General features: G+C 29.5%; 2 protein-coding genes across 4 annotated transcripts in view; one reads left to right on the forward strand and one right to left on the reverse strand.

The window, feature by feature from the left end:
* The window catches only part of LOC127284870 (uncharacterized), a 431539-nt gene that overhangs the window by 221143 nt on the left and 184319 nt on the right, over window positions 1-26077 (reverse strand). The window lies entirely within an intron of this gene.
* LOC127284872 (uncharacterized) lies at window positions 12014-18478 on the forward strand. The gene is made up of 4 exons (XM_051310571.1): window positions 12014-12293; window positions 14526-14709; window positions 15115-15408; window positions 16535-18478. Exons 1-4 carry the CDS (start codon window positions 12155-12157, stop codon window positions 16842-16844), a joined length of 927 nt encoding a protein of 308 aa, XP_051166528.1. The 5' UTR covers window positions 12014-12154; the 3' UTR covers window positions 16845-18478.

Consider the following 26077-nt stretch of genomic DNA (forward strand, 5'->3'; position numbering starts at 1 on the left):
AGACTCAAAAAGAATAATTGTAAATTGAAACTTTTTGTTATTTTAAAAAAATAACAATTTGAATAGTTCAGGACGCCATCGCCACTGCTTCTGTAGAAAAAAAAAGATTTTCCATCTTTTTCCACATCAATAACAAATATTACTTTAAACCTATATTGAGAAAATCAAAAAATAGAATAATGTAAAATAATTTTTTATTCTTTTATCAAATATAACCTATTTGTCTAGTTCAGGACGCCACCGCTACGTGGCGCTGCTTCTGTTGTGATTCAAATTTTCCAACTTCTTTCACATCAATAAGAAAAATTATTTTTTTAAATTATAACATTCAAAAAAACAGAATTGTACATATTTTTAGTTAAACTAGAAATAAATTTAGTTTAGGACGCTACTGTTATGTGGCACTTTGTTTGCAGCGAAAATTTAAACATTTTCTCAAATACATACGAATAGAAATAAATTTTACAATATCTTCCCCTCATCAATAAGGTCAATATCCTTCTTTATACTCATATATATATATATACATCAAGTGATGGATGCACGTTATCCTCAACAAACAATTTCGTGGCTCGAATATTGTGAATTAACTTGATTTATCGTATGTTAACGGTCAAGAAAATGTTAGCAGACTCTTTTGAATAGAAAATGTTTTCTGAATAAACATTAGATCGTCTCGGGCCAGTATTCGCTTCTCTGAATTATATATATATGCGTATCATGTTTATTATTACCTTGATAGAATTACGAAATTTAATTTTGTCAAAAAATTTATTTTTAAGAAATTCAAAAAAAAAAATTCCCCAAAAAAAGGAATTTCTTTTTTTTTCAAAAAATTTAAATTATTTTTTCACATGCCTTTCTCGAAATTATTGCTGGTAAATTTTAGAGATGCTGCGAAAAGTAGGCCTTGGAGATAACGATCTATAGATAAACGGACTGGCTAGACGGTACGTCGAGGTTACTCCGTGACATAAATGCGCCTTGAGCCGTGCAGCAGCCCGTTGCAGCTGCCACGCATAAGTCTTAGGGGGAAGAATAATAGGTCGTGTTGCGTAAGTGTCGGGCTTGTGTGTCTCATCTTCTTTCTCCCTCTCTCTCTCTCTCTCTCTCTCTCTTTCGTTTGCAAGTAAGTAGGCTTTTTTGCCCTAATCCCAAAGTGCTGCTTTAAGTGTGCTTTTCACCTTTTACCGAGTACAACCCATCACCTCTGACCCCTTCGTCATTTTACCAGAAGGAGAGAGAGAGAGAGAGAGAGAGAGAGAGAGAGAGAGAGCGAGAAGATAATGTGGTGCTCAAAATAGAATCTCATTCTACGCGGCGCGAAACGGTGACAAGGGTCGACTTTAGAAATTTAGAACAGAGTAAACAACCTTTCGCAAACTTCTATATACGTTCTTTTATCATTTTTTTTTTATTTTATCAATATTTTTTTTAAATTTCCTTCGAATATTTGTAGGAAAATTATTGTTAGTTAGGGACGCCACCGGTAGATGGAGAATTCTTCGCCATCTGGCGGTGGCGTCATTAACTAAATTAATTCAAAACGCCGTCGATAGATGGTAGTCCCTAAGTACAAAATTTAATATTTAATTTAACTTTCTTGCAAACAAGTTAATTTTTTTTTGGTATATTAAAGTGGTTATGTAATTATAAACATCGTCACATATGACTTCACAGCACATCAGAAGTTTCTCGAGGGGGTTTCGTTTCTCTCTCTCTCTCTCTCTCTCTTTCGCTGTGGTTCGCTTTTCAGCCCACGAATCCTCTCTCCCTGGAGATGGCAAAAAGAGAGAGAGAGAGAGAGGCAACTTAATTGAAACCGTCCTCTCGCGCTAGCGGCAACTTTACAATTCAGTCGATGATTAAATTTAAAAGTCGGTCGCTCGTCAGCCGCGAGAAACGAATTTGATTCAAAACTCGATCTTCCCACAGAGCAGCGCTGCGACTGATTAAAGCGAAAATCCCGAAAAAAGGATGCAGTCTCGCGATCGCTTTCTTCAAGCGGAATTCGCGAAATTGCTTTCCTCTCAAACTTCTCGGGGATTCATTTACATTTCACCCGAGAGAGTTTCCTCCTGGTTGACATAATTCTCAAAACGTGACAAATAGAAAAAAAAATGAGAAACAAAAACACATTTTTATTAATTCTTTTTTAAATTGCAATCAAAAATATTTAATTTCAAAGAAAAAAAACATTTTCCCTCTAGTTAAAAAAAATTTTTATATAATGGAATGTATTTAATGAACCTTTTTTTTTGCAAAATTACAGTCGAATTTAAACTGCGAAACAAGGAACAAAGGTTCGTTTACGTGCATCGAGCTTCTCTATTGACCTTTCCTAGTCAAACACCAGAATAGTGGTGTTTTGCGTGGATTTGTCGGATAAACATTATCTATAGTGCAAAGTTACTCGTTGCACTTTAAATTGCAAGCTAAAACGAAATTCAAATTATTTTACCTACACACAACTCAAACGAATAGAGGCAACCCTCTTTGCCTATATATATATGTGTGTGTGTTCACAATTTTAACGAGAAATTAGTGACGCGCACAATTCAGAAATATATATATATATTAAACGCAGGTCGAGTTTCGCGAGCCAGGTTTCGAGGCGAGTTTTGTGGTTATCCGCAGCAAGTCCACTTTCCATAAATCTCCCACTCGTATTAGTTAGATTGACATGGGGGTGTATATATATATATATATAAGCAGGAAATTATTCAACAAAATTCGATATCACTTTTGTAATAAAATACCAAAAATATTACAATGAAAAAAGTTTAGAACGCCATCGTCAGACGGCGCCACTAACTTTTTAGAAAATGAATTCTTTAATAAAGATGAGTAGTTAAAGACGCCACCGACAAAAAGCGCCACTCTCCTTTTTAGAAGTGTGTATTTTTAAAAATTAAGCTGTGTAATTAAAGACGCCACCAGCAGATGGCGTCAGCAACGACAATGAATTAAAATATTTTTTAATTAAGCCGAGTAGTTGATGACGCCACCGACAAAAAGCGCCACTATCTTATTTGTAACGTACATTTTTAAAAATTATCTTCAATGAAGATAAGTAGTTAAGGACGCCATCGGCAGAAAGCGCCACTATTATTTTCGAAACCGTCCATTTTTAAAAATTAAGCTATTTAATAAAGGACGCCACCACTAGATGGCAAAATTGTAATTTTTTTTAAATATTTGAATTCATAGTATTCTTTAATAAATATTTGTAGTTAAGGACGCCATCGAAAAAGCGACATTGTTCTATTTAAAATCATACATTTTTAAAAATTAATCTATGTAGTTAAAGACGCCACCGACAGTTGGCGTTACTACACATTTTTAAAAAATTTTAGGGATTATTATTTTTTTTCAACTAAGATGTGTAATTAAGGACGCTATCACCAGATGGCGTCATCAACGATTAGTTAAGGACGTCACCGGCAGATAGTACCACTATTCTTTTAGAAAATATAAAATAAAAATGAGTAGTGAAAAACACAGCCGAAAAAAGTGCTACATTCATTTTGAAATTGTGAGATTAAAAACATTTAAAAATAAAATTGCTAAGTTAATGACGCCATTGACAGAGGGCGCTACTGACTTTTGTTTTTAAACCTTAAGGAGTAAAAATCTTTTTGTATTCAGATGTGCTAAGTTGGTACATTAGTTATTACTTTTTATATGAAATAGGGATTACAATCCTGAAGGCACTAAGTAAAAATCATATAAAATTAAGTCGAGTAATTTATAACGCCACCATTAGATGACAACACAATTTTTTTCAAATATAACAGTTAACAATGTCCATTACAAAAAATGAGTAGTTAAAGGACGCCAACGTCAGAAGGCGTTAGTAATCATTTTCAAAAAAATATCAGATAAAACTATTTTATAATCAAGAAAGAAAAGTTAAAGACGCCATAGACAGATGGCGCAAATAACCTTTTTGAAACTCTTGGACAAAAATCGATTAGTTAAGGACACCACCGGTAGATGGCGTACTACTACTATTTTTGAAAATATCAAATAAAAATAACTAGTTAAAAACTGTGCTTAAAAAAAGTGACACATTCTTTTAAAAATCGTAAGAATAAAAATCGTTACTTTAATGACGCCACCGGTAGATGGCGCACCAATTCATCTTTTTAAAGACCTTAAATTAAAAAAAAAATTCTATGAACGTGTGTAGAATAAAAAAAATGTTTCAATTTTTGAACAAAGCAAAAAAAAAATCTTTCACTTGCATCGCTAAAAGTCGAAAACAATATAGACATCGATTCGTTTGCATTTGAGAGAGCATCGCGACTTGGAAATCTCAGTGCAAATGAATCGGCGGATGATAAATTGCGAGACGAAAATCCCAAAAGCGACGGTCGGAAAAAGGGGTGTGGACTATATACATATATATATATATATATATATATATATATATATATATATATAGAGAGAGAGAGAGAGAGAGAGAGAGAGAGAGAGAGAGAGAGAGAGAGAGAGAGAGAGAGAAACTGAGGGATGCAAAAAGGGATTGTCAAGAGAGATGGATGTGTCTTCCACAGAGTTGGAGTTACTGGCTGCTAACCCTCGTGTTTACATGCGTACAAATACAGTCTCCCTATATTCCACATATGTATATACACACGACTCCTGGGACATTGAGTTACAATATCGATCACCTTCTGCTTTCACAAATCTAAAAACCATTTCCTAAAAGTAAATACGATATTTCGTTTTTCCCACAAAAAAAAATAGTTCTCAATGTAGTATCTGGAATTTCTTTTTTTCTTATTGATAATTTTTTATATTTTTAATTTTTTTGCTATTCTAATTTGACCTGATTTGTTTGACAAAATGGAATGACAAGTGTGTTGTAATAGGATAGGCCACTCGTTTTTGATGATATACGAGTGAGAGTTTGGATATATAACCAGTTTTGCATGAGTTCGATGATGGCGGTCGATGATGTTTGAAAAGCGAATCGATACATCGAGTGGTATGCATGCTCTATTTGTACGCCGAAACCCTATTCGAGAAATGTATTCAGTAAAACTATTCAGTCGTCAATGAACGATTGCTGCTGAACCCTTGAAAATGTACTTATAGAAAATTATCGAACAACTCTCAACTACGTCCAATTAGAATTACGTTCCTTTCAAAAGAATTTTTTTTTTGTCATTTTTCCTTACAATAGTTTTATTAATTAATATCAAAATCTAAATTTTTTATTATTTAATAATAATATTTTTCAAAAATAGTTTTAAAGTCATTATTAGTTCGAGACGCTACCGCTAGGAGGAGAATTAGTTAAGGACGCCATCGCCAGGTGATGGATATTCCGATGGCAATTTAAGTAAAAGACGAAGTTTTAAAGTAAGAAAGAGAGAGAGAGGAATGAACAAAAAATGAGTTTAATTAGCATATATAACAAGAAAAAAAGAAAATTAAAAAGGTGGAAAAGTTAACGAATAAAATACAAAAATAAAAAACAAGTTCAAAGAGTTCTCGAACAGGAATGAGTTGCCTGTCTAATTAAGCATCCTTCAATTATCCTTTTTGACTTCACTTACTGTAACTGTCTTTTTTTGTCACGAGGGTGGGGGGGGGGTGGTAGAAATGAGAATAAAGAAAAAGAAAACTCATCAAAGTGTCGTTGAGAGTTTTAAATTTTCAGAATCTTTTACACAGAGAACATTAAAATAATTAATTACATTTAAAATCATAATTATCCAATTTACTACGTTATTTCAGGTACAGAAGAAAAAATAAAATTCCTCTTTTTGTGGCTAAACAAAATATATATAAAAAATTGTACAAATGTCTTTATATTGATCCACAAATGTATTTTAGAACAAACACACAGAGAATGTCAATAATGGATATTCAAGACTATTAATCTTAAAAAGGTATATACAACAAAAGAGGGTTGTAATAATAACGAAGAGAACTGTAAAAGTGGAAAGTGTTTTTCATTCACGATGACAAAATCTTTATTGTCGAATACGTCCCGTAGAATATTTATGATGGTGAAAAGTTTTCAGAAAAATGGGTCAAAAAATATGTGGCGAATGGGAAGGGAACAAATACAGAAGCAACATCTCTTCAACATATATATATATATATATATATAAATTCTCACAAATGGATATAAATCTTCCAACATGGAAATCCGTGACATATAAAGATTTTGCGAATGGATTGTGAGATGTTTCAGGGGTTGAGTGAGTGGACTAAAAAAACCGAACGGGTAAGCATCCAAGTCTGCGTGCGTTTCTTTTAAAAAATCTCGACAATTTTTCAAAGGTGGTACCAGCTGCGAGCAAATGAAACGAGCTCAATGTCGATATCCAATTCACCCACCTCGCCACCTATCGCCAACTCCACCACCACTATTTCTCTCTCTCTCTTCATTCCTTTGGGATTTTCTTTTCTTAGCATTTCGACGATCCTTTTATACATGCCCGGACGCTCTGTCCAGTCAAATTTTCACATATAACCAAGAAAAATTTAATATCCCAAAGTTTTTCAGAGCAAAATTAAATTAGTCAAATAAATTCACCTCGAATATATTTAAATAATATCTTCATAAATCATTGGGGTTTTTTTTTTGTTGTTTGATTCTTAATTTAGTCGTAGATAAAAAAAATTGTGAGGAACAATTAAATATGACGCCCTTTATGAGATAGAACAATTTAGTTAATGACGCCACCGGTAGATGGAGCAGTTATAGTTAATGACGCTTCCGCTAGATGGAACACTAGTTAATGACGTCTACACTAGATCACCACTAGATAGAAAACTATACTTAATGACGCCTTGACTCAATAGAGCACTTTAGCCATTTCAGGTAGAATAATTTAAAACGCCTCCGCTAGATGTCGCACATTTGTTAATGACGCCACCGCTAGGTGGAAAATTGTATTATAAAACGCCTCCGCTAGATGGAATAATTGTACTATAAAATGCCTCCGCTGGATATTTTATTTTAGTTAAAGACGTCACCACTAGATGGAACTTTTTAGTTAATGATACCTGGACTTGAAGGAGCACTTTTATTAATATCATCACTATGTTGTGTATTTTAACTAAAGACGCCATTCCTAATTGGAATAATTATATAATAATACGCCTCTGCTGGATATTTCACATTAGTTAATGACGCCGCCGCTAGATGGAACATTTTAGTTAACAACGCCTCGACTAGATGGAGCACTATTGTTAATGTCATCACTATGTTGTGTATTTTAACTAAAAACGCCATTCCCAAATAAAATAATTATAATATAATACGCCACTGCTGGATATTTCACTTTAGTTTATGACGCCACCGCAAGATGAAATACTTAACTCAATGACGCCTCCACTAGATAGAGCAGTCTAGTTTACGCCACCACTGGGTGGTGCATTTTAGTTAAGGACGCCATCTCTAGATGGAACAATTATTTATATTTTCACAAATAATTACAATTATTATTAAATATACAAAATTAACAATATATAATTATTAATTAAAAATATAATTATAGTAATGTAGGACAATTTCGCTAGATAAAGTACATTAGTTACTGACGACACCACTAGATGGAACATTTTAGTTAATGACGCCACCGACAGAGAAAACCAATATAATTTAGGACGCTGCCACCGGAGGGATTAGTTTAATGACGCCATTCTTGGATCAAATTTTTTAGTTAATGACGCCAGCATTAGATGGCGAATGTAACCTTAATGAAACTATTAAGTAAAAATCTTCCCTTTGTTATGTTAAATAGTTCAGGACGCCACCGGCAGATGGTAGTAGTACTCTTTAGGAAAATATGAAATACAAAATATTAATAAATAAAAAACGAGTAGGTTAAAACGCTTTTGATATAAAGTGGCAATATCATTTTTGAAATAGTGAGGTATATTTAAAAATAAAATCGTTAAGTTAATGACGCCTTTGACAGATGACACTACTGTCTTTTTGAAACCTTAGGGGTTACATGGAACGGTTTAGTTAAAGACGCCATCGCTAGAGGGAACATTTTAGTTCAAGACGCCACCGATAGAAGGACCCATTATAGTTTAGGAAGCTGCCACCAGATGACGCCATTGTTAGATCAAAAATTTTAGTTAATGACGCTACCGCTAGATGGAGGTCATCACATCATCAGCTGTTGCAACGTTTTTAGTCTTACATTTTCTTGCAAATACAAAAAAAAAATGTTTTCTTCATTACAAATAAGGTCAAAGGAGAACAACTTTTTTTTTCCTAGTTCTCTAATACAAAGCGAGGCTAAGTTTCTCAAACGTAAGCGCCCAACTAAAGTAAACCATATATATGTACCAGTGAGTAGGAAACTCGTTGAAACTCTGGATGTGTACATTCAATAGATACAGACATATATGTCTACACATAAGTGTATAAGTGTACTTAGATGTTTATGTGTGTATGCTCACTTGTGCACACGTGCAAATGTTACGTTCAGAGTAAGTACACATTACGAAGTCAAAACCGCGGAAGCGGAACGCGTCGTAATTACGATTCGCCATCTCTCTCTCTCTCTATCCTTCTCTCTCTCTCTTCCTCATTCTAACCTGAATATTTTCTATCCTCACCCAATATAATGTTGAGCATGTGAAAACTGCACTGAATGCAAAAAATCTTTCGCGCTTTTTTTTGGTTCGTCCTTCCTTTTTTTTTAACAACACGCTCTCTTGCTAATGCGACGCACGTCAAACTACTTTTTTTTCTTTCTTTTATTTTTTTTTTTTCATGAAACCACTTTCAGGGGAAAATTTTTCGGCTTTGGAAACAAGATGGGTGCTTTCAAAGTAAAAAAAAAAAAAAAAAAAAGTAAAGGACGCTTTTAACTTTAAAAGCCCTAGAAGTGAATAGTTTTTTGAGTTTTAGGAAAGTTTCGATGAAAATAAAAAAAAGAAATGTTGTTTTCGACTATAAATAAAATGAGAGCATGAATATTTTGAAATTGGCTTATACAGAAAATTAATAATTGCAGGTGGAGGGTAAAATTAACTGTAAGACTGTTTATAGCACCATCTGGTGGTGACACGTGAGTAACCATGAACCTGTTTATGACGCTATCTATAATAGTGGCTCTCTATATATAGCAATGAAACCGTTATATTTTTGAGTTAAAATTATATATATTTCTGAATTTATGTATATACATATGTATGAAAATTAATTTGAATAATATGAAAATTTGTTGTTATTAATAATTATATTGAAACAGGAGAATGTTTTACACAGAGAGAGAGAGAGGGAGTATATTTTAGCTCTAAATAAAAGGATGTTTATTGGAAGTTGTGAGCTCAAAGGTTGATGGGTTGACGCTATTAGTGAAAGCCCACCCCACGGCCTTTAGAGACGGGGGAGGGTGGGGTTGGTTGAGAGATTATAAGCAGCCCGAATGACGACGATGTCGACGACGAAGCGCAAAAGCTCTGCCTATGCAGTTCGACAACGAAGAGCAGCTACGGCTTTAATCCATGCTGCCTGATTATAATCTCGTCAGCGAGTTATGCCCTCAGTCTCTCTCTCTCTCTTCCTAAAAGTAGCCCCTTGCCTCTCAAACCAAATTACTTCTACAGTCTCATCATCCCTCACCTCTCTCTCTCTCTCTCACTATTTCTCTATCCACCGGTCCAAACGCAGATTTAGCTCCTCTGAGAATCGAAGATTAGAAGAGACAGAATTGGATTGTGTCCTCGAGTCAGAATTACCATCAATCAGTTACCTTAATCACTATATAACAAGTGAATAAAGTTATAATTTTTCAATATTTGCAATTTTTCATCATTTCATTTAAAATATATTTTATTGAGAAATATTTTTATTCAATTTAGTTCGTTAACATAAAGAATTGTTGAAATAATAATTGACGAGAGTCAGAAGAAGAGATATAGTTGATGACGCCACCGCTAGAGGGTGTTCTTTAGTTAAAGACGCCACCACCAGGGGGCAGTGCGTTAAAGACACTGCCAATACAAAAAGTGCCACTGAATAAGACACCATTTTTTTTAACTTGTACATTTTTTTAAAACTAGGATTGTTCCGACTCGTCATTTATTATAATTCTCGTCACATACCCGCTGTAGTAAAAATTTAGTGATTTTCTAGTAACTTAATTTTAACTAGAATTTCACTTTTTCATTAGAGCAGAGTGAGATACTTAACCTAGAATTATGACAAATGGGGATTTATTTAAAAAAAAAAATATTAGATAAAAGAATTTTTTAATAAAAATGAGTATAGTTAAGGAGACGCCACCGACAAAAAGCGCCACTGTCTTCTTTGAAAATGTAAATTTTTTAAAATTATATTGAAAAGTTAGGAATGACACTAGCAGATGGCGTTAGTAACCATTTTGAAACCATTGAGTAAAATCTTTTAGGACGCCACCGGCAGATGGTAGCAGTAATCTTTTGGGAAATATTAAATAAAAATATTTCTAAATAAAGGCGAGTAATTTAAAACGCTGTAGATAAAATGTGTTACTATCATTTTTTTTTTAAATTGTGAGATTAAAAATATTTTAAAATAAAATTTTGTAAGTTAATAACGCCATTGACAGATGGCGCTACGGAGTAGTAAAGAACGCCACCGGCAGATGGCGATATTTTTTGTAAGGATTAATAAATATTTTTCTAAAGTGTGTAGTTATGGACGTCATAGGCAAAAGGCTTTAGTTAATGACGCCACCACCAGGTGGCGTGCTACAGTTAAAGACGCCGCCGCTGAAGAGAGCGCCACTTTTTCTAGGCACATGAAATAGAATAAAATATATAATATAAATTAATAAATCTCGATTTTCGATTGCTGACAATCGTTTCTCATTGATGTTATGAAGTTTAGGACGCCACCGTCAGATGTTACGCCTTAGTTGAGGGACGCCACCGCCAGGAGGCGCCAAACATGGACAAAATAATAAAAATCACCATGAATATTGTATTATATATAGATGTATAAAGAAAACTAAATTGTCTTGGAATATAAATCTCTTTTCACGAAGGCGGAACATTTTGAAAATTCATTACACAACTCGCTTGAGATTTGTAAGCGAGGCAGCGGCCAGAAGCGGATATTTGGGAGGGACGGAGAGAGGGTCTTTAATTTCCTTGTGAGCAGTAGCAGCAGCGTGATTTCGCGGAGGGTAGACGAGAGAGAGAGAGAGAGAGAGAGAGAGAGAAACGTCCAATTGAGAAGGGGAAATGGTTAAGGTCTTCTCTTCCATAAGGAGGGTTGGAAAAAGGAGGAAGTACGACGCTATATACTCTCGTTTATAATCCAAACTTTCTTGCGTCGAAATCCCCGCGGTTTTTTTTTCTTTCTTTTTTTGAATAATATAAAACCACCATATGATTGCTCAAAGGGTGTATATATATATAAATTGTGCTTTCGTGTTATAAACGGAAGGGCACAACTCTTGGCAAAAAAAAAAAGGGCGGGTTGGAAAAAAAGAGAAAAATAAGATAGAAGACAAAAGGAGCGAAAAAAAAGAGTCCATTTCGGCTAATGACGATGCTACCAGGGATTAAGTAATTTTTCTCAACTCGTAGAAAATAGGATTTTAGGGGTGGTAAAAGAAAAATGAGTCTTCACACTTTTCAAATTAATTTGGAATTTTTTTTTTTTTCTTTTAAACAATTGTAAAATTATTTAATAAAATAAAATTTATAAAATCTTGAATTTATTTGAAAATTAACTTTTTTTTTAATTTTGTTGAATTTTGAATAATTTTTTTTTTGCATTTGAAAACGTCTTTTTAATTTTCTAAATTGTATTTTCAAACGAAACATGATATTAGTTTTCTTTTTAAAAATTTTTATTCTCAAAAAAAAAATTCAAATATAATAACAATAGTAATTGACTAATTAATTTATAATAAATAATTAATAATTTAAGAAATTCTTTTAATTTCCTACAATTAAAAAAAAAATATTTATTTAATTTTTTTTCTGAGAAATTACGAAAAAGAAAGAAAAAAAAGACGATCTGTTTCCATGGTTATATTGTGGTAAATAATTGAGTGCTAGTCATTCAGTTATTCAGTGATCATTAGACGAAATAGAAACGTCAAATTGTAATTTACTGTGAAATTGAAATATTGTCAAAAAAGAAAAAAAATTTTTCCTTTTGTTTTTGAAAATAATGGCACGAACACCAAGATTAACAAAAATACCCGTCGATGAACGAAAATTGGCCGATTTGGTGAAAACAAAATCTGATTTATCAATTCGAGGTCAACGAGACGCTTGGAAAAAAATCGTTGAAGAACACGAGGCACCGGGTATAAAAAAATGTTTTTTAATTATTATTATTATTATTATTCTTTTTTTCTAATATTGAAACTGACTTCTTATAAATATTCTAATAAAAAATTATTTTCAATAATTTAGTAAAAAAAAAAATAATTTTTGTTTATTAATTTAATAATAAAAAAAATATTTTTCAGTTTAAAAAAAAATAATTTTTACTGTAAAAAAAAAAATTTATTAAATATTAATTAATTCAACTTGAATACAAATTTTTAATTTGAACATTTTTATTAAAAAGCAAATTTTTTTTGTACAAAAAAATTTATTTTTTAATAAAAATTGAATAAACAAAATTTAACAAGTTTTTAATTTAATCAGACTTTACCTCAAATTATTAAATTATCAGAAATTTTTTAATTCAACTATTTTTGAAATGAGATTAATTTTTAAATGAATTTTAAATTTCACTAAAGAGTTTATAATTTATTTACTTTTTAGTTTAACAATTTATTTTAATTAAACACAGTTTTTTAAACTAATTCTTTACAAAATATGGTTTTTTTTTTTTTTATTAAAACAATTACTTTTACTAACAAATTTTATCAACATAAATAAATGAATGATAAAATATAAATTATTGCAACAAATTTTATAATTAACAAAAGAAGAATTTAATAAAAAAAAAAAAAAAATTTTAATCCAAAAAATTCAATAATTTTTTATGTAAAATAATTATTTCTAATAAAACAAATTGTCAATTATTTTAATAAAAAAAAAAAAAATTATAAACCAATTTACAATTTTAAAAACTTGAAATTTGTTAAAGAATCAATTTTTACAATTATGAAAAAAGTTAGAAAAAAAATTTTTTTTTCTACAAAAAAAATATTAAACGAAATAATTGTGAATTAAACAAAAATTTTTTTTTTTGTAGAACGAGAATTATTTTATTTGAATTTAAAATTTCTATTTAACAAAACGTGAAAAAATAGGGAAAAAAAAAAAATTCGATTCTAGTTGGGATTTTATTTTTAAACATTTTTCAAATCCTTTTGATTTCCGGAAGAGGTTGAATCACGTTTCGTGCTTAATATTCTCATTTGAAATAAACTCCATCTGGGAACATAAACATAAAAAAAGAACATTTTTTTTTATGTGATCTTCGTTACGCGTTCGCTCATGTATTCTCCTTTCTATGGAATAATCCTTGACTTTATTTGGAAAAAAAAAATTATTCTTTTTTTTTTTTTTTTATTCCCACTATTACGTATCGTTCATCGTTGAATTCGTTTGCACCGGAAAGTCTACAGCGTTCTTTCAACACTGCAAGTTTGCATTTCGAGTTTTTTTTTTTTTTTTGTTATTATTTCTCTAGAGAAAATAGTATTAAAAAAAAAAAAAAAAGAAAAAAAAAGGGAGAGATCAGTCTGCTTATTGTACAGACGATGGTGAGTCAAAACAGAGAAAGAGAGAAAAAGTGGAAGGGAGGGGAATCCACACATAACTAAACGTATTTCGACCATAGAATGGCCAAATTTTACGCTTATCAACTTTTAGAGATTGAAGGGGTTTTGTTTTCATAATAAAAAAAAGGGAGAGAAAAAAAAATTCGCCAAAAACAAAGAATGAAATTACGGCTTGTAAAAAGCTTGAAAAATATCTCAAATGGAAAATTAGCTTCGTTAAAAAAAAAGTGAAATAATAGACTTCAATGAAATAATAATTAAAAAAAAGGGAAAAATTATTTATTCATTAATTAATAACCAAATAAATTATTTATTTTTATTTAAAATATAAAAAATAAATTTTCTAAAAATTAAATTTCTAATATTAATTTAAAAAAAAAATTAAATAAACAATTTAATTTAACAAAAATTAAATATAATTTATAAACAATATTAAAATTCACGAATTTTTTAAAATATGTTTAATTCGATTAAAAAAGAAAACAATTTAAAAAAAAATTTGAAACATTTTAAATAAACAATTATTATTTTTTTTTTTTGAAAATAATTATCTTTTTATTGTTATTATTTTTATATTATTATTAAAATAAAATGACAAAAATTATTATAAAACATAATTAATTAATTTTTGTAATAATTATAATTTGTTATTGACTAATTTGTTATTTCAAAAAAGAATTAAAAAAAAAAATTACAAATTTTTTGCAATAGAGGAAAATAATTTTAAATTAGAAAAATTTTATTAAATGACAAAAAAAAGAAATTAAATAATTTAATTATTTTTTTTTTTTATAACAGTTGAAGACGTAAAAAAAGCATGGTCAAAGCATCATGAAGAAGATGCTAAATTAAAGATGGATTTAAATAGAAGAAAGTCATTACGAAGCAATAGTGTTGACTTAACAAACGATCAACTAAAAGCAATGGAATTGCGCAGACGATCCTTAAGATCCAGTTCCATTGATAAATCCAGTTTAATTTCGTAAGTTAATTAATTATTTAGATTTCAAAAAAAAAAAAAATAATAATTTTTTTTTAAATTTCACTTAAAATGAAAATAAAACTATTTAAAAAAAAAACAAATTAATATTCCCATATTTAACATTGTAAATATTCTATTATTTATTTATTGAATAATAAAAATATTAATAAAAATTTGCATTTTTTTTACCAAAAATTATTATCAAAATATTTCACATATACTATAAAAAATATTTTATCAAATAATTTAAATTAAATTTCATTAATAATTAATTTTAAAAAAAAAACTTAGTTTTTAAATTTAAATTAAATAATAAAATTTACATTTACATTTTCAAATATATATATATATATATATATATATAGGTATATGTGTGTGTATATACATGTATATATCGATTCGCAGGAACTCCACTGAAAACAGTTGCGCGAGCAGCATCTGCAGCATTTCACCAAAGGGCGAGGACAAACGTTGCCTTCGTACACGATCGCAACTCGCGTCAATCACTGAAGCCAAATTAATGTCAATGGCCGCTGGTGATGCTGGAATTATGGAAATGTCAGGAATTTCAAAAGATTCAAAAATTCAGGACGCTGATGATGAAGAAATTCATGAATCAGATGAGGATGAGACACTTGTTCTTGAAATGACCCATCAAGAGGAAGATATTTCAGAAATTGTTACAGATGTTGTTGAACGGTACTTAAAATTTTTCCAACAATGACATTCATTTTTAAATTTTCCTTTTTTTTCCCCATTTATTTTGTTTTATTTCAATTTTTTAAACATTATCATTAACATAAGTAACATTAAAATTAGCAACATTGACTTTAGTAACATTAATATTACCAACATTAACATTAGTAAAAGTAATAATGCTAACACTAACATTAGTCACATTAATATTTTTAACAATGACATTAGTAACATTAGTATTAGTAACATTAACATTAATAACATTAACATCAATAACATTGACATTAATAGCATTAACATTAGTAACATTACCACTAGTAACATTATCACTATAAACATTAACATTAATAGCGTTAACATTAGTAACATTAATATCAATAACATTGACATTAATAGCATTAACATTAGTAACATTACCACTAGTAACATTATCACTATAAACATTAACATTAATAGCGTTAACATTAGTAACATTAACTTCAGTAACATTAACATTAGTAACATCAACACTAGTAACATCAACACTAGTAACGTTATCACTATTAACATTAACATTAGTAACATTAACACTAGTAACAAACACTAGTAACGTTATCACTATTAACATTAACATTAGTAACATTAACATTAGTAACATTAACATTAGTAACATTAACATTAGTAACATTAACATTAGTAACATTAACATTAGTAACATTAACATTAGTAACATTAACATTAGTAACATTAACATTAGTAACATCAACACTAGTAAGATTAACATTAATAGCGTTAACATTAGTAACATCAACACTAGTAACATTATCACTACTAACATTAACATTAGTAACATTAACATTAGTAACATTAACATTAGTAACATTAACATTAGTAACATCAACACTAGTAACATCAACACTAGTAACGTTATCACTATTAATATTAACATTAGTAACATTAACACTAGTAACAAACACTAGTAACGTTATCACTGTTAACATTAACATTAGTAACATTAACATTAATAGCATTGACATTAATAGCATTAACATTAGTAACATTGACATTAGTAACATTAACGTCAGTAACATTAACATTAGTAATTACATTAGCAACAATAATTGGCTAATAATTTACAAATTATTAACAGTATTCAACAAGACATTGACGAGGAGATAAAAAATCCATCACCACGTTTTTTCGAGGCAGTGCAAAATTTGAAAAAATCGCCAACTACTAATATTTCACCGAAACCAAAACCAATTGGAGTGAAAAATAATAATAATAATAATAAAATGAAGCGCAATTATATTGCTAATGATTCGACAAGGGCCTTTTTTGACAGTATGTCATTGACTGTTGCCAGTTTTCCCGTTCATCTTCAGGCTCAAGTGAAAATTCAAATTTGCAAAATTGTCGGTGAAATTGAATACGATTTGAATTTATCCAAAGCAAAGTGAATTATTTTTTTTTAAGAAAAAAAAATGAAGACATTTTTTGTTTTTGTTTCTATTTTTCGTGAATTGTATTCTATATTAGAGATGCTTTTTGAATCTTTTGCTTTTGAAATGAGCTAGCAAAAGTGACCTTGAGGTTTCTTGGAGTATTGCCAAGATTGTTCACTTTGTAAAGAAAAAAAAAAAACAGCAAAAAAAAAAAATAATTTTACTGAGGGATAATTTTAGATTACCGTTGGAAAATAGTTGATGATAATGATGAGAATGGGAAAAAAAAAATTTTTCCTAGGGACTTTTTTTTCTAAGGGAGAAAAATAATTAAAGAAATTTTCTCCTCTATTACGTTTAAACAGGAGGTGTCTAATTTTTTTTTCTTTTTACGTTTATTACTAATTGAAGTTTTTTTTTATCAGAATTTCGCTTTTCTTTTCATTATATTAGTTCTTATATTTTTTTTTGCGGAATTTCTCTTTTTTTTCTTCATTGTTTAGTTGCTCTAATTATTCTTTTTTTTCCGTTTTTTTTTCTTTTCCGTTCTTTTCAAACACAATTTTTTGTTTAATTTTGCAATTCGAAATTTTTGTTTTTAATTTAAACAACTAAAAATAGTAAAAAAAAAAATGGTACAATATTAAAAATAAATAATAGAATAAATTATTTCCCTTCTTTTCGATTATTTTAAAAGAAAAAGAAAAAATTGAAATATAAATTATTATTATTAGAAAAAAAAATATTTTTTTTTTTAAATATCAATTTATATTTAAATAACTAATGTCTTTGCGGTTAATGAGTTTTCGCTTGAAATCCATTTGTGATAATTTATCGCGCAAAGTTTATGTAATTGGACCGAGTTTTCGATTGTGTAAACATCTTTTTGGATAATTGTCTCGCGCGGTTATACGAAACAACAAAATATTCTAATTCTGTTTAACAATGCAGATATTCTGGCTCATGAGAGGCCGTAAATTATTGAGAACTGGCAAGCGTTCTCTAAAGGCTGATTCACTTAGCTTTAACATTTGTCTTCGCGTAGATACGATCCGAAGAGAGAGAAAAAGAGAGAGAGAGAGAAAGAGAGCGAGAGAGGATAAACTTTAATTAGCATTGGTTACATTTTAACTAACCCCAAAATCTAAATTTCAAAATTTATTTACAAAAAAAAGTAAATGACATTTTAAAAATTTTTTCTTTCATTTTCTTTTTGAGAATAAAATTTTGTTTCAATTTTCTCTTTCTTCAACAATCTCAATAAGAAGCGAAAGGGAGAGTAAAAACAGTGAAGAAAAAAAAATTACAAAAACTAAATTGTAGGAAAAGAATTTTTCCAAAAAAAATTTTTCTTTGATTACAATATTATATTAAAAATTTTTGCCAGCTCATTTCTAATTTAAAGACGAATTTATTTTTGCATCATTTATATAATTTTCCATTTGTTTATACATTGTTTACGTTTTCTTCTAATTTTTTTTTTCATTTTTATATTCTTGTTTTTCCAATATTAATTTCGTTTTCCCTTGATTCTTGTTTCCTTTATATAAGACGATTAGAAAGACACTTATGTAACTTTAGAAATATGTACAATGTGTTAAAAAAAAAAATTGTACGTTCGATAAAATAAATAAGAATCTAAAAATTTATTTTTTTCTAAATTAAACATTTTTTCAAAAAAAAATTTTATAATTATAATAATTATTATAATATTATAATGTTATTAAAATTTATTAATATTAATTAATTTATTTATTAATTTATTTATTAATTAATTATTAATTTATTTAATGTTAATTTCCTCATTTATTTACTTTTATTTTTGCATTGATATAATTATCAATTAATTAGATGAAACAGGAATATTTAAAATTGTGTTTTTAAATTTGGCGCCTCTTCAATTTTTCAATAATGGCGCTGCTGTTCTTACAAGTTATTTTTCAATTGTTGGTACTACTGTAAGAATTCTTGTAAACCCCCCCCCAACTAGTTAGGTTTGAGAAAAAGTAAACTTGCCAGGGTTCAGTAGCTAAGAGTATTTTTTTTCTGGAACCGCACCAGAGTTGGGTAGATACAAAAAAAGCACATTTGTAATCTAACCAAGAATTGGTAGCTAAAGATAAATTTTTTTGTCCTAAAGTACACCAGAGATGGGTTGTTACAGGTTAAATTTTTTTTTACCAGAAATATTTAGCTACAAGTAAACTAATTTCTAACTACTGGTAAAAGTATAGAAAGTAATTTTTTTCAGAGGAAACCAGGGTTGGATTGTTAAGAGTTTTTTTTCTCAAAGCAGCATAGTTGGATAACCACAAGAAAGCAAATTTGTAATCTAACCAGAGTTCGGTAGCTAAGAGTAATTTTAACGCCAGAGTTGGGTCGTTGCAAATCAAATATTTTCTATTAAGAGAGTTGGGAAGCTACTGGTAGAAACAGAAAGCAACTTTTTCAGAGAAAACCAGGGTTGGATCGTTAAGAGATTTTTTTTTCCCCAAAGCAGCATAGTTGGGTAGTTACAAGAAAGCAAATTTGTAATCAAAGCAGAGTTCGGTAACTAAAGATAACTTTTTCCTTCTAAACTACGCCAGAGTTGGGTCGTTGCAAGTCAAATATTTTATACTACCCCACCAGAGTTGGGAAGCTAAAAGGAAACTAATTTGCAATCTCACCGCAGGGTTCAGTAGCTAAGAGAATGTTTTTCTTCAAAGTAAACCGAATAAATTTTTTTTCGCAGCAAATTTCCTGTGAAAAATCACATTAACTGCAATACACACGTTTCAATTTTTATTCAATTTTGCAAAAAAAAACACATTCTTTTACACCAATAAAGTAAAAGATTTTTAAAACAAATTCTCTGGAGAAAAATGTAGGTTATTTAAAGAAAAAAAAAAAAAAAATAAGAAAAGAGAAAAAGGATGATCACGTAAAGACTCAAGGGGGGAGGAGGCTCGTGACGTAAATTAAAAGCACAAATCGCCTGCGGCGCCTTCGAGGCTGATCCATCGACCAGAAGAGCATGTACGTGACGTTATTACTGGAATATATACCATTTGCAAAAAAAGGAAGACTGCCAATGACGTTACCCCATTCTTTTTTTCCTTACCAAATCAACTCATTTTTTCTGGTCGATGCACTTTTTTGAAATTACCATTTTTGAAAAAAAATGTTCAACCTTTCATTATTGCGTTATTTTTTCCTTTGCTTTTACACTACAATAGTTTAAAAAAAAAAAAAAAAAAACGTTTCACCAAATTTCTATATCTATTCAAACGAAAATAAAATTTGTTTCTGTTTTCATAAACAGACATAATCTCTATTTTTCGTTGGTATTTCTCTTTTTATTTAAAAATTTTAAAAAAAAAAACCAAGAACAATAGTTTTATTTTGTTTAAAAATTCATTTAATAAAAAATGCTGCTTTCTGAAAAACAAAAAAATTTTCTCTTTGGTTTTATGAGAAACGTGATTTTAACGGAAAATAATGAAAATTTTCATGAAACTATATATATATATATATATAAGCAAAGAACATGGTTTGTGTTTGTAAAATAATAGAATGTTCTCTACTTTGTCCTTTGCTTTGTACAATCATTATACATACACGTTTAACATTGTTCTGGGAGAAGGAGGAGATTTACTTTTTTTTTCTTTTTTTTTTGGGAATAGTACACGCGCGAGAGTCAGTGTCAAAGTAACCGGCATATTTCACGCAGCAGCGTTTCCAACTGAAGTTTCCCGTTTCGAATATCAAAGTGGCCACTGAACCGTCATTCGCTTATAACTCTTCAAAGTTTCCGTTTTCTCAAACAGGCGTCAAAAGGTTCTTATATTGAAATTCTAACACACCACCGCCCCTGTAACACATATATAATCAAAGAACGAATCATGAACGAATTTAGAACTGTCGAGTGATTTTAATATTCCAAAATTTTGACCTAAATAAAATTTTTTCCTCTATTACATCCTTTAGCAATTTTTTTTTTTTTCAAATATTTTTCCGATATTTACATTTATTTTATTTTTACTAATTTTTAATTCCCTTTTAATGAACATAATATTATATATGTAGATGTATATATAAATAGCGAGAGAGAGAGAGAGAGAGAGAGAGAGAGAGAGAGAGAGAGAGAGAGGGGAAACGGAATTAATTTTCAGTGAAACTCTTTAAAAAGTTTGGAATCAACAGTAATTACAAAAAATATATAATATAATCTTGTAAGCTTAAAGCATTTTATTTCACAGAATCAAAGGAGATTTTTTAATTTGAAATGAAATTGTTAAAAGAAGATTTTGATGGAAGTGCAGCGTATTACTTTTATAAAAGACAATTAAAAATAAAAATTGTTTTATATTGTTGTAAATATTTATATTTTTTCAAAGAGAAATAAATTTTTCTACGAGAAACGTTTATTAAAAATTCTTTTTTTTCCACCCCCTTTTGGTTCAAATATTTTATTATTTAATAAATATGAATTTTTTTTCCCCCTTCTTTATTGTAAGCGCAAAAAAGATTCTCGAAGATTTATTATTTTTTCATTATATAGGATATTTTTTTTTTTTATTTTCTTTCTATACTTTTTCCCATCTGAATGAAGTGATTAGGTTATGTCACAAGTCTAAATACCTAAGAAGAGAAACTTTTGCGCATTGTTATGCGCAACTGACTTCAGTTGTCTTTAGGCGGGAAATTTAAAACGACAAACAATAAAATACTGTTAAAATATTGTTTGAAAGTAACTTTTTTTTATACTTTTCTTTCTAAATCAAAAAATAAATAAATATTTACAAAATAGATTTTTATAGTATAAAATAATTTTTTTTTACAATTCGATAAGAAATGTTTGTTTTTTTTTTTGGTTCTTAGACACTTCATTTTTATGATAAAAGAATATTTCTATTTTTTACAATGTGAAGTGGCGTAAACCAAAGGGGTTGAAGAGTGAAACGAATCGAGCGAAAGAAAGAGAGAGGGAGAGAGAGAGAGAGAAAAAAAAAAGTAACCCAGAAATTCATTTACTTTCGCTGGCAAATACACATCTCATTACACATTCATGCTCGATGGAGAGACGTCGGCAAGCGGTGCCAAGCCAAGTTAGTTTTGACGCTGAATACAGAGCCGCTCGCGAATCCCCAGGATAAGTCGTCGCAACATGAGAGAAACTTTCCATGAAATTTTCATAAATTTGTCCCATCGAGTTAACCGCGTCCCGCAAAACTTGGGTCGATGCGACAACGATGCCTTCTTTCTCATTCTCTCTCTCTCTCTCTCTCTCTCTCTCTCTCTCTCTCTCTCTCTCTCTCTCTCTCTCTCTCTCTCTCTCTCTCTTCTTATACACAGTGTCTCTATTGCATTTTTATATCATCCCTTGTTGCAAATATTTTTTTTTCAATTTTTTTCTTCCTTTTACAAGATCTTTTCTTTTCTTTAACCCCCTGCCACATCACGATGGTGCTGCTTTCGCTCGTGACTACGAATAATAGATGGAAACTACTTTTACAGGACGAGTAATGTACCCGCAGTGTTTGTGCGAATGAAGCGTCCCGTGCGAAATAATAATAATAATAATGACTCGATCGCGCGCAACTACGACGTACCTTGGCGTTCCTTGAAATTGCACACTTTCTCAAGGGAGGAAAAAAAGCACCAAGATAGAAAGAAAGAAAAAAATAAATTTGTTGTGAAAGCACCTTTAATTATAAAGAAATTTGTTGTAAAAACACTTTTAATTATAAAGAAATTTGTTGTGAAAGCATCCTTAAATTATAAAGAAATTTGTTTGTAAAAGCAACTTTAATTATAAAGAAATTTGTTGTGAAAGTACCCTTAAATTATAAAGAAATTTGGCGTGAAAACACCTTTAATTATAAAAAAAATTGTTGTGAAAACACCTTTAAATATAAAAAAATTGTTTTGAAAACACCCTTAAATTATAAAGAAATTTAGTGTGAAATCTCCTTTAAGGGGTTAGGGGTAGTCAGAGGCACGAAAAAATGAGAATTTTCAGTATTTTTTTTTGCTATTAAATAATTTTATTTTACAAAAGTAGTAATATGGTATTATTAAACAATGTTTTGACTTGAAGTCACGAAAATTTAAAAAAAAAAAAATTTTTATTTCCGAAGTTACAGCTGTTTGTGTTAACCCAGTTCCAAAAAAAGGTCCTTGCGGTGACAATCATAAGTCCTTGGAGATTAATCAGAAATCAATCGGATAAAAAAAATTAGTTTTATAAATAAATAATCCTGGGCCTGATCGAAGGATTTTTTTTTTTCAAAAATTAACAAAATGGCGGCCTCAGGAAATTTTTGTCTAGATTTTTGGGAAAAAATCAACATTTAATTGGTCTTAAAAAATCGAAATTTTTCAAAAAAAAAAAATCCTTCGATCAGGCCCGAGTTTATTATGTATTCTAAAAGCTGTATAAATTTCATTAAAATCGACTGAGCGGTTTTCGAGTTATAGTTGTCACCAGTTCAAAAAACATAGTTTTGAGAAAAACGCGTTTAGTTTCACACTAGATTTACGTACAAAAAAACGAATTATTAAATTACTTACACCGAGTCATCTATTCCTGGGCCATATTAATTTAGGTACTACTACATATACCCAAGTCTAAGTTCATCGATGACAATAGAACCCTAAAAGCCGATTTCTTGCAGCTGACACTAGCTGCAAGCGCTCGCGAGCGCTTTAAAAGGCCCGAGCTCTCTTTGTTATTTGTCGAATAACTTAAAAACGAATTATCGGATTAACTTGAAATTTTCAGAGATTATTTTTAAGATATTTTACTTAACGAAAATGCAAAAAAAAAAAATTTGATTTTTTGAAAATTCTGACTACCCCTAACCCCTTAATTATAAAGAAATTTGTTGTTAAAGCACCTTTAATTATAAAGAAATTTGTTGTGAAAACACCTTTAATTATAAAGAAATTTGTTGTGAAACCACTTTTAATTATAAAAAAAATTTGTAATAAAAGCACTTTTAATTATAAAGAAATTTGTTGTGAAAGCACCCTTAAATTATAAAGAAATTTGTTGTGAAAGCACTTTTAATTATAAAGAAATTTGTTGTGAAAGCACCCTTAAATTATAAAGAAATTTGGCGTGAAAACACCTTTAATTATAAAAAAAAATTGTTTTGAAAACACCCTTAAATTATAAAGAAATTTGGTGTGAAATCTCCTTTAATTATAAAAAAATTTGTTCTTTTCTTTAATTATAAAGAAATTATTATTTTTGTTGTTATAGGCATGTAAATAATAAAAACAATTCTATGTACGCACTCTAAAGAAAGGATGCAAAGGAGGAGCAAAAAAATGTAGGTTATGTTTACGTAAAGTTAGGGGGAAATTCTCAGTTAACTACCACACCGTGCTCTATCTTAGATAGAAGTAATTCTAGTGAAAAAAAATGCTATAAAGTCACTAAATTTTCACTAGAGCAGGGTGCGGTAGTTAATCGAAAATTTCCCCCTAACTTTACGTAAACATAACCCTTTTTTTTTTGCTCCTTTGCTTCCTTTCTTTAGAGTGCGTACACATAATTGTTTTTATTATTTACCTGCCTATAACAAACGAAAATAATTTCTTGATTAAAAATTTCTTTATAATTAAAGGTGCTTTTTCAACAAATTTCTTTATAATTGAAGGTGCTTTTACACCAAATTTCTTTATAATTAAAGGGTGCTTTTACAACAAATGTTTCTTTATTATTAAAGGTGCTTTCGCAACAAATTTATTTATAATTTAAAGGTGCTTTCATACCAAATGTATCTTTATAATTAAAGGTGCTTTCGCAACAAATTTATTTATAATTTAAAGGTGCTTTCACAACAAATTTATTTATAATTTAAAGGTGCTTTCGCAACAAATTTATTTATAATTTAAAGGTGCTTTCATACCAATTGTCTCTTTATAATTAAAGGTGCTTTCACACCAAATTTCTTTATATTTAAATATAATCTAAAAATCGTAAATTTATCCATTATTGTCAAAACATGATACAGTTATTTTGATAATATAAATAATACACGTTAGTCAATTGGATCTTGAAAGGGGGAAAAAAATAAGTAAATATACTTTTGAATAGTTTTTTTTTTTAAATAATATAAATTAGTGTTCCACTTTTTGTCTAATTAAACGTTGACGTTGAGTAATTTCCCTTACACAACTGCGACAAATTTTTTTTTTCTTTCTTCTTCTTCTTTCCCCATATCTCACCCCCCAAGTGAATTTGTCACATTTAAAAATCGACACGCGGCCTTCGAGATTTGGAAAAGTTTCAAAATGTGGCGCGTCGTTATAACATCCGCACAAATTCATCAGCCGATGAGAATGTATAAACAACTTAGTTGAAACGCGTAGATATATATATATACTCGTACAAACAAATTATACCCATGTGGACCCCATTAAAGTCTATTCTAACTAGCGATAAAAAAAAAAAAGGTATTAAACATATTTAAATAGAGGGAACATATTTTGTTCCGCCAATATAATTATATACATATAAGTTCATAAAACAAGTATCAAATATATATTTTAAAGAAATTTTTTTGCAAAAAATTTGGTCAGTAAAAAAATTTGAAACAATATACAACTGATGAGTAATATAAAAAAAAACAGTAAAAGAAGAAGAAATAGAATTTTTCTTCAACAATATATTGTTTAGGAAGATTTTATTTTTTCCAGACAATTGATAGCGCGTCCAATTTTGCAAGCATACCCTACTTTTGGAATTTAGGAGCCATAACTTTGTAAATTGATTCTTTTGAATCAACAGTTTCTGAAAATTGCAATTTCCTTTTGACAGTAAACTGCTCTTGGTTCGTAAAATGTTGAAACAAGCAGTGTTCAGAAAGTTTACGTTTCATTCAGGGAATACAGTGTGCGTTTAGTATATATCAAACATTTCTCTGAAAAACGTGTGGATAACAAGTTTTTTTGAAACAGAGAGAAAAAAATTATCGCTTTTCAATCATTTAAAAAATTAGTTTTTCCCAAAAATGTGGGGGGGAATATATAATTCTTCAACCCCTCTATATAACAAAACTAATACACACACTGATGTGGCTATTTGAATTTTTTACTGAGAGAATGTCTATCGGTAATAACCATAGGTCCTTTTAAGTCATAAAAAGCTTCTACTTCTGCTGCTGCTGTTTATTACATAAAACGTCCTGTCGATATAAAACCATGCCCTATCCATCAAAGACCCTTCCTTTTGTGTATGTTTAATCCTGACCTGT

This window comes from Leptopilina boulardi, unplaced genomic scaffold, assembly GCF_019393585.1.
Source record: "Leptopilina boulardi isolate dan_hultmark-lab unplaced genomic scaffold, ZJU_Lbou_2.1 LbouV2_327, whole genome shotgun sequence".
Taxonomy (NCBI): domain Eukaryota; kingdom Metazoa; phylum Arthropoda; class Insecta; order Hymenoptera; family Figitidae; genus Leptopilina; species Leptopilina boulardi.

Coding starts and splice junctions, on each gene's coding strand:
- LOC127284872 (XM_051310571.1), top strand. CDS start 12,155: ATGGCACGAACACCAAGATTAACAAAAATACCCGTCGATGAACGAAAA. Junction 12,294..14,525: donor TGAAGAACACGAGGCACCGG/GTATAAAAAAAT, acceptor TTTTTATAACAG/TTGAAGACGTAAAAAAAGCA. Junction 15,409..16,534: donor GTTACAGATGTTGTTGAACG/GTACTTAAAATT, acceptor AATTATTAACAG/TATTCAACAAGACATTGACG.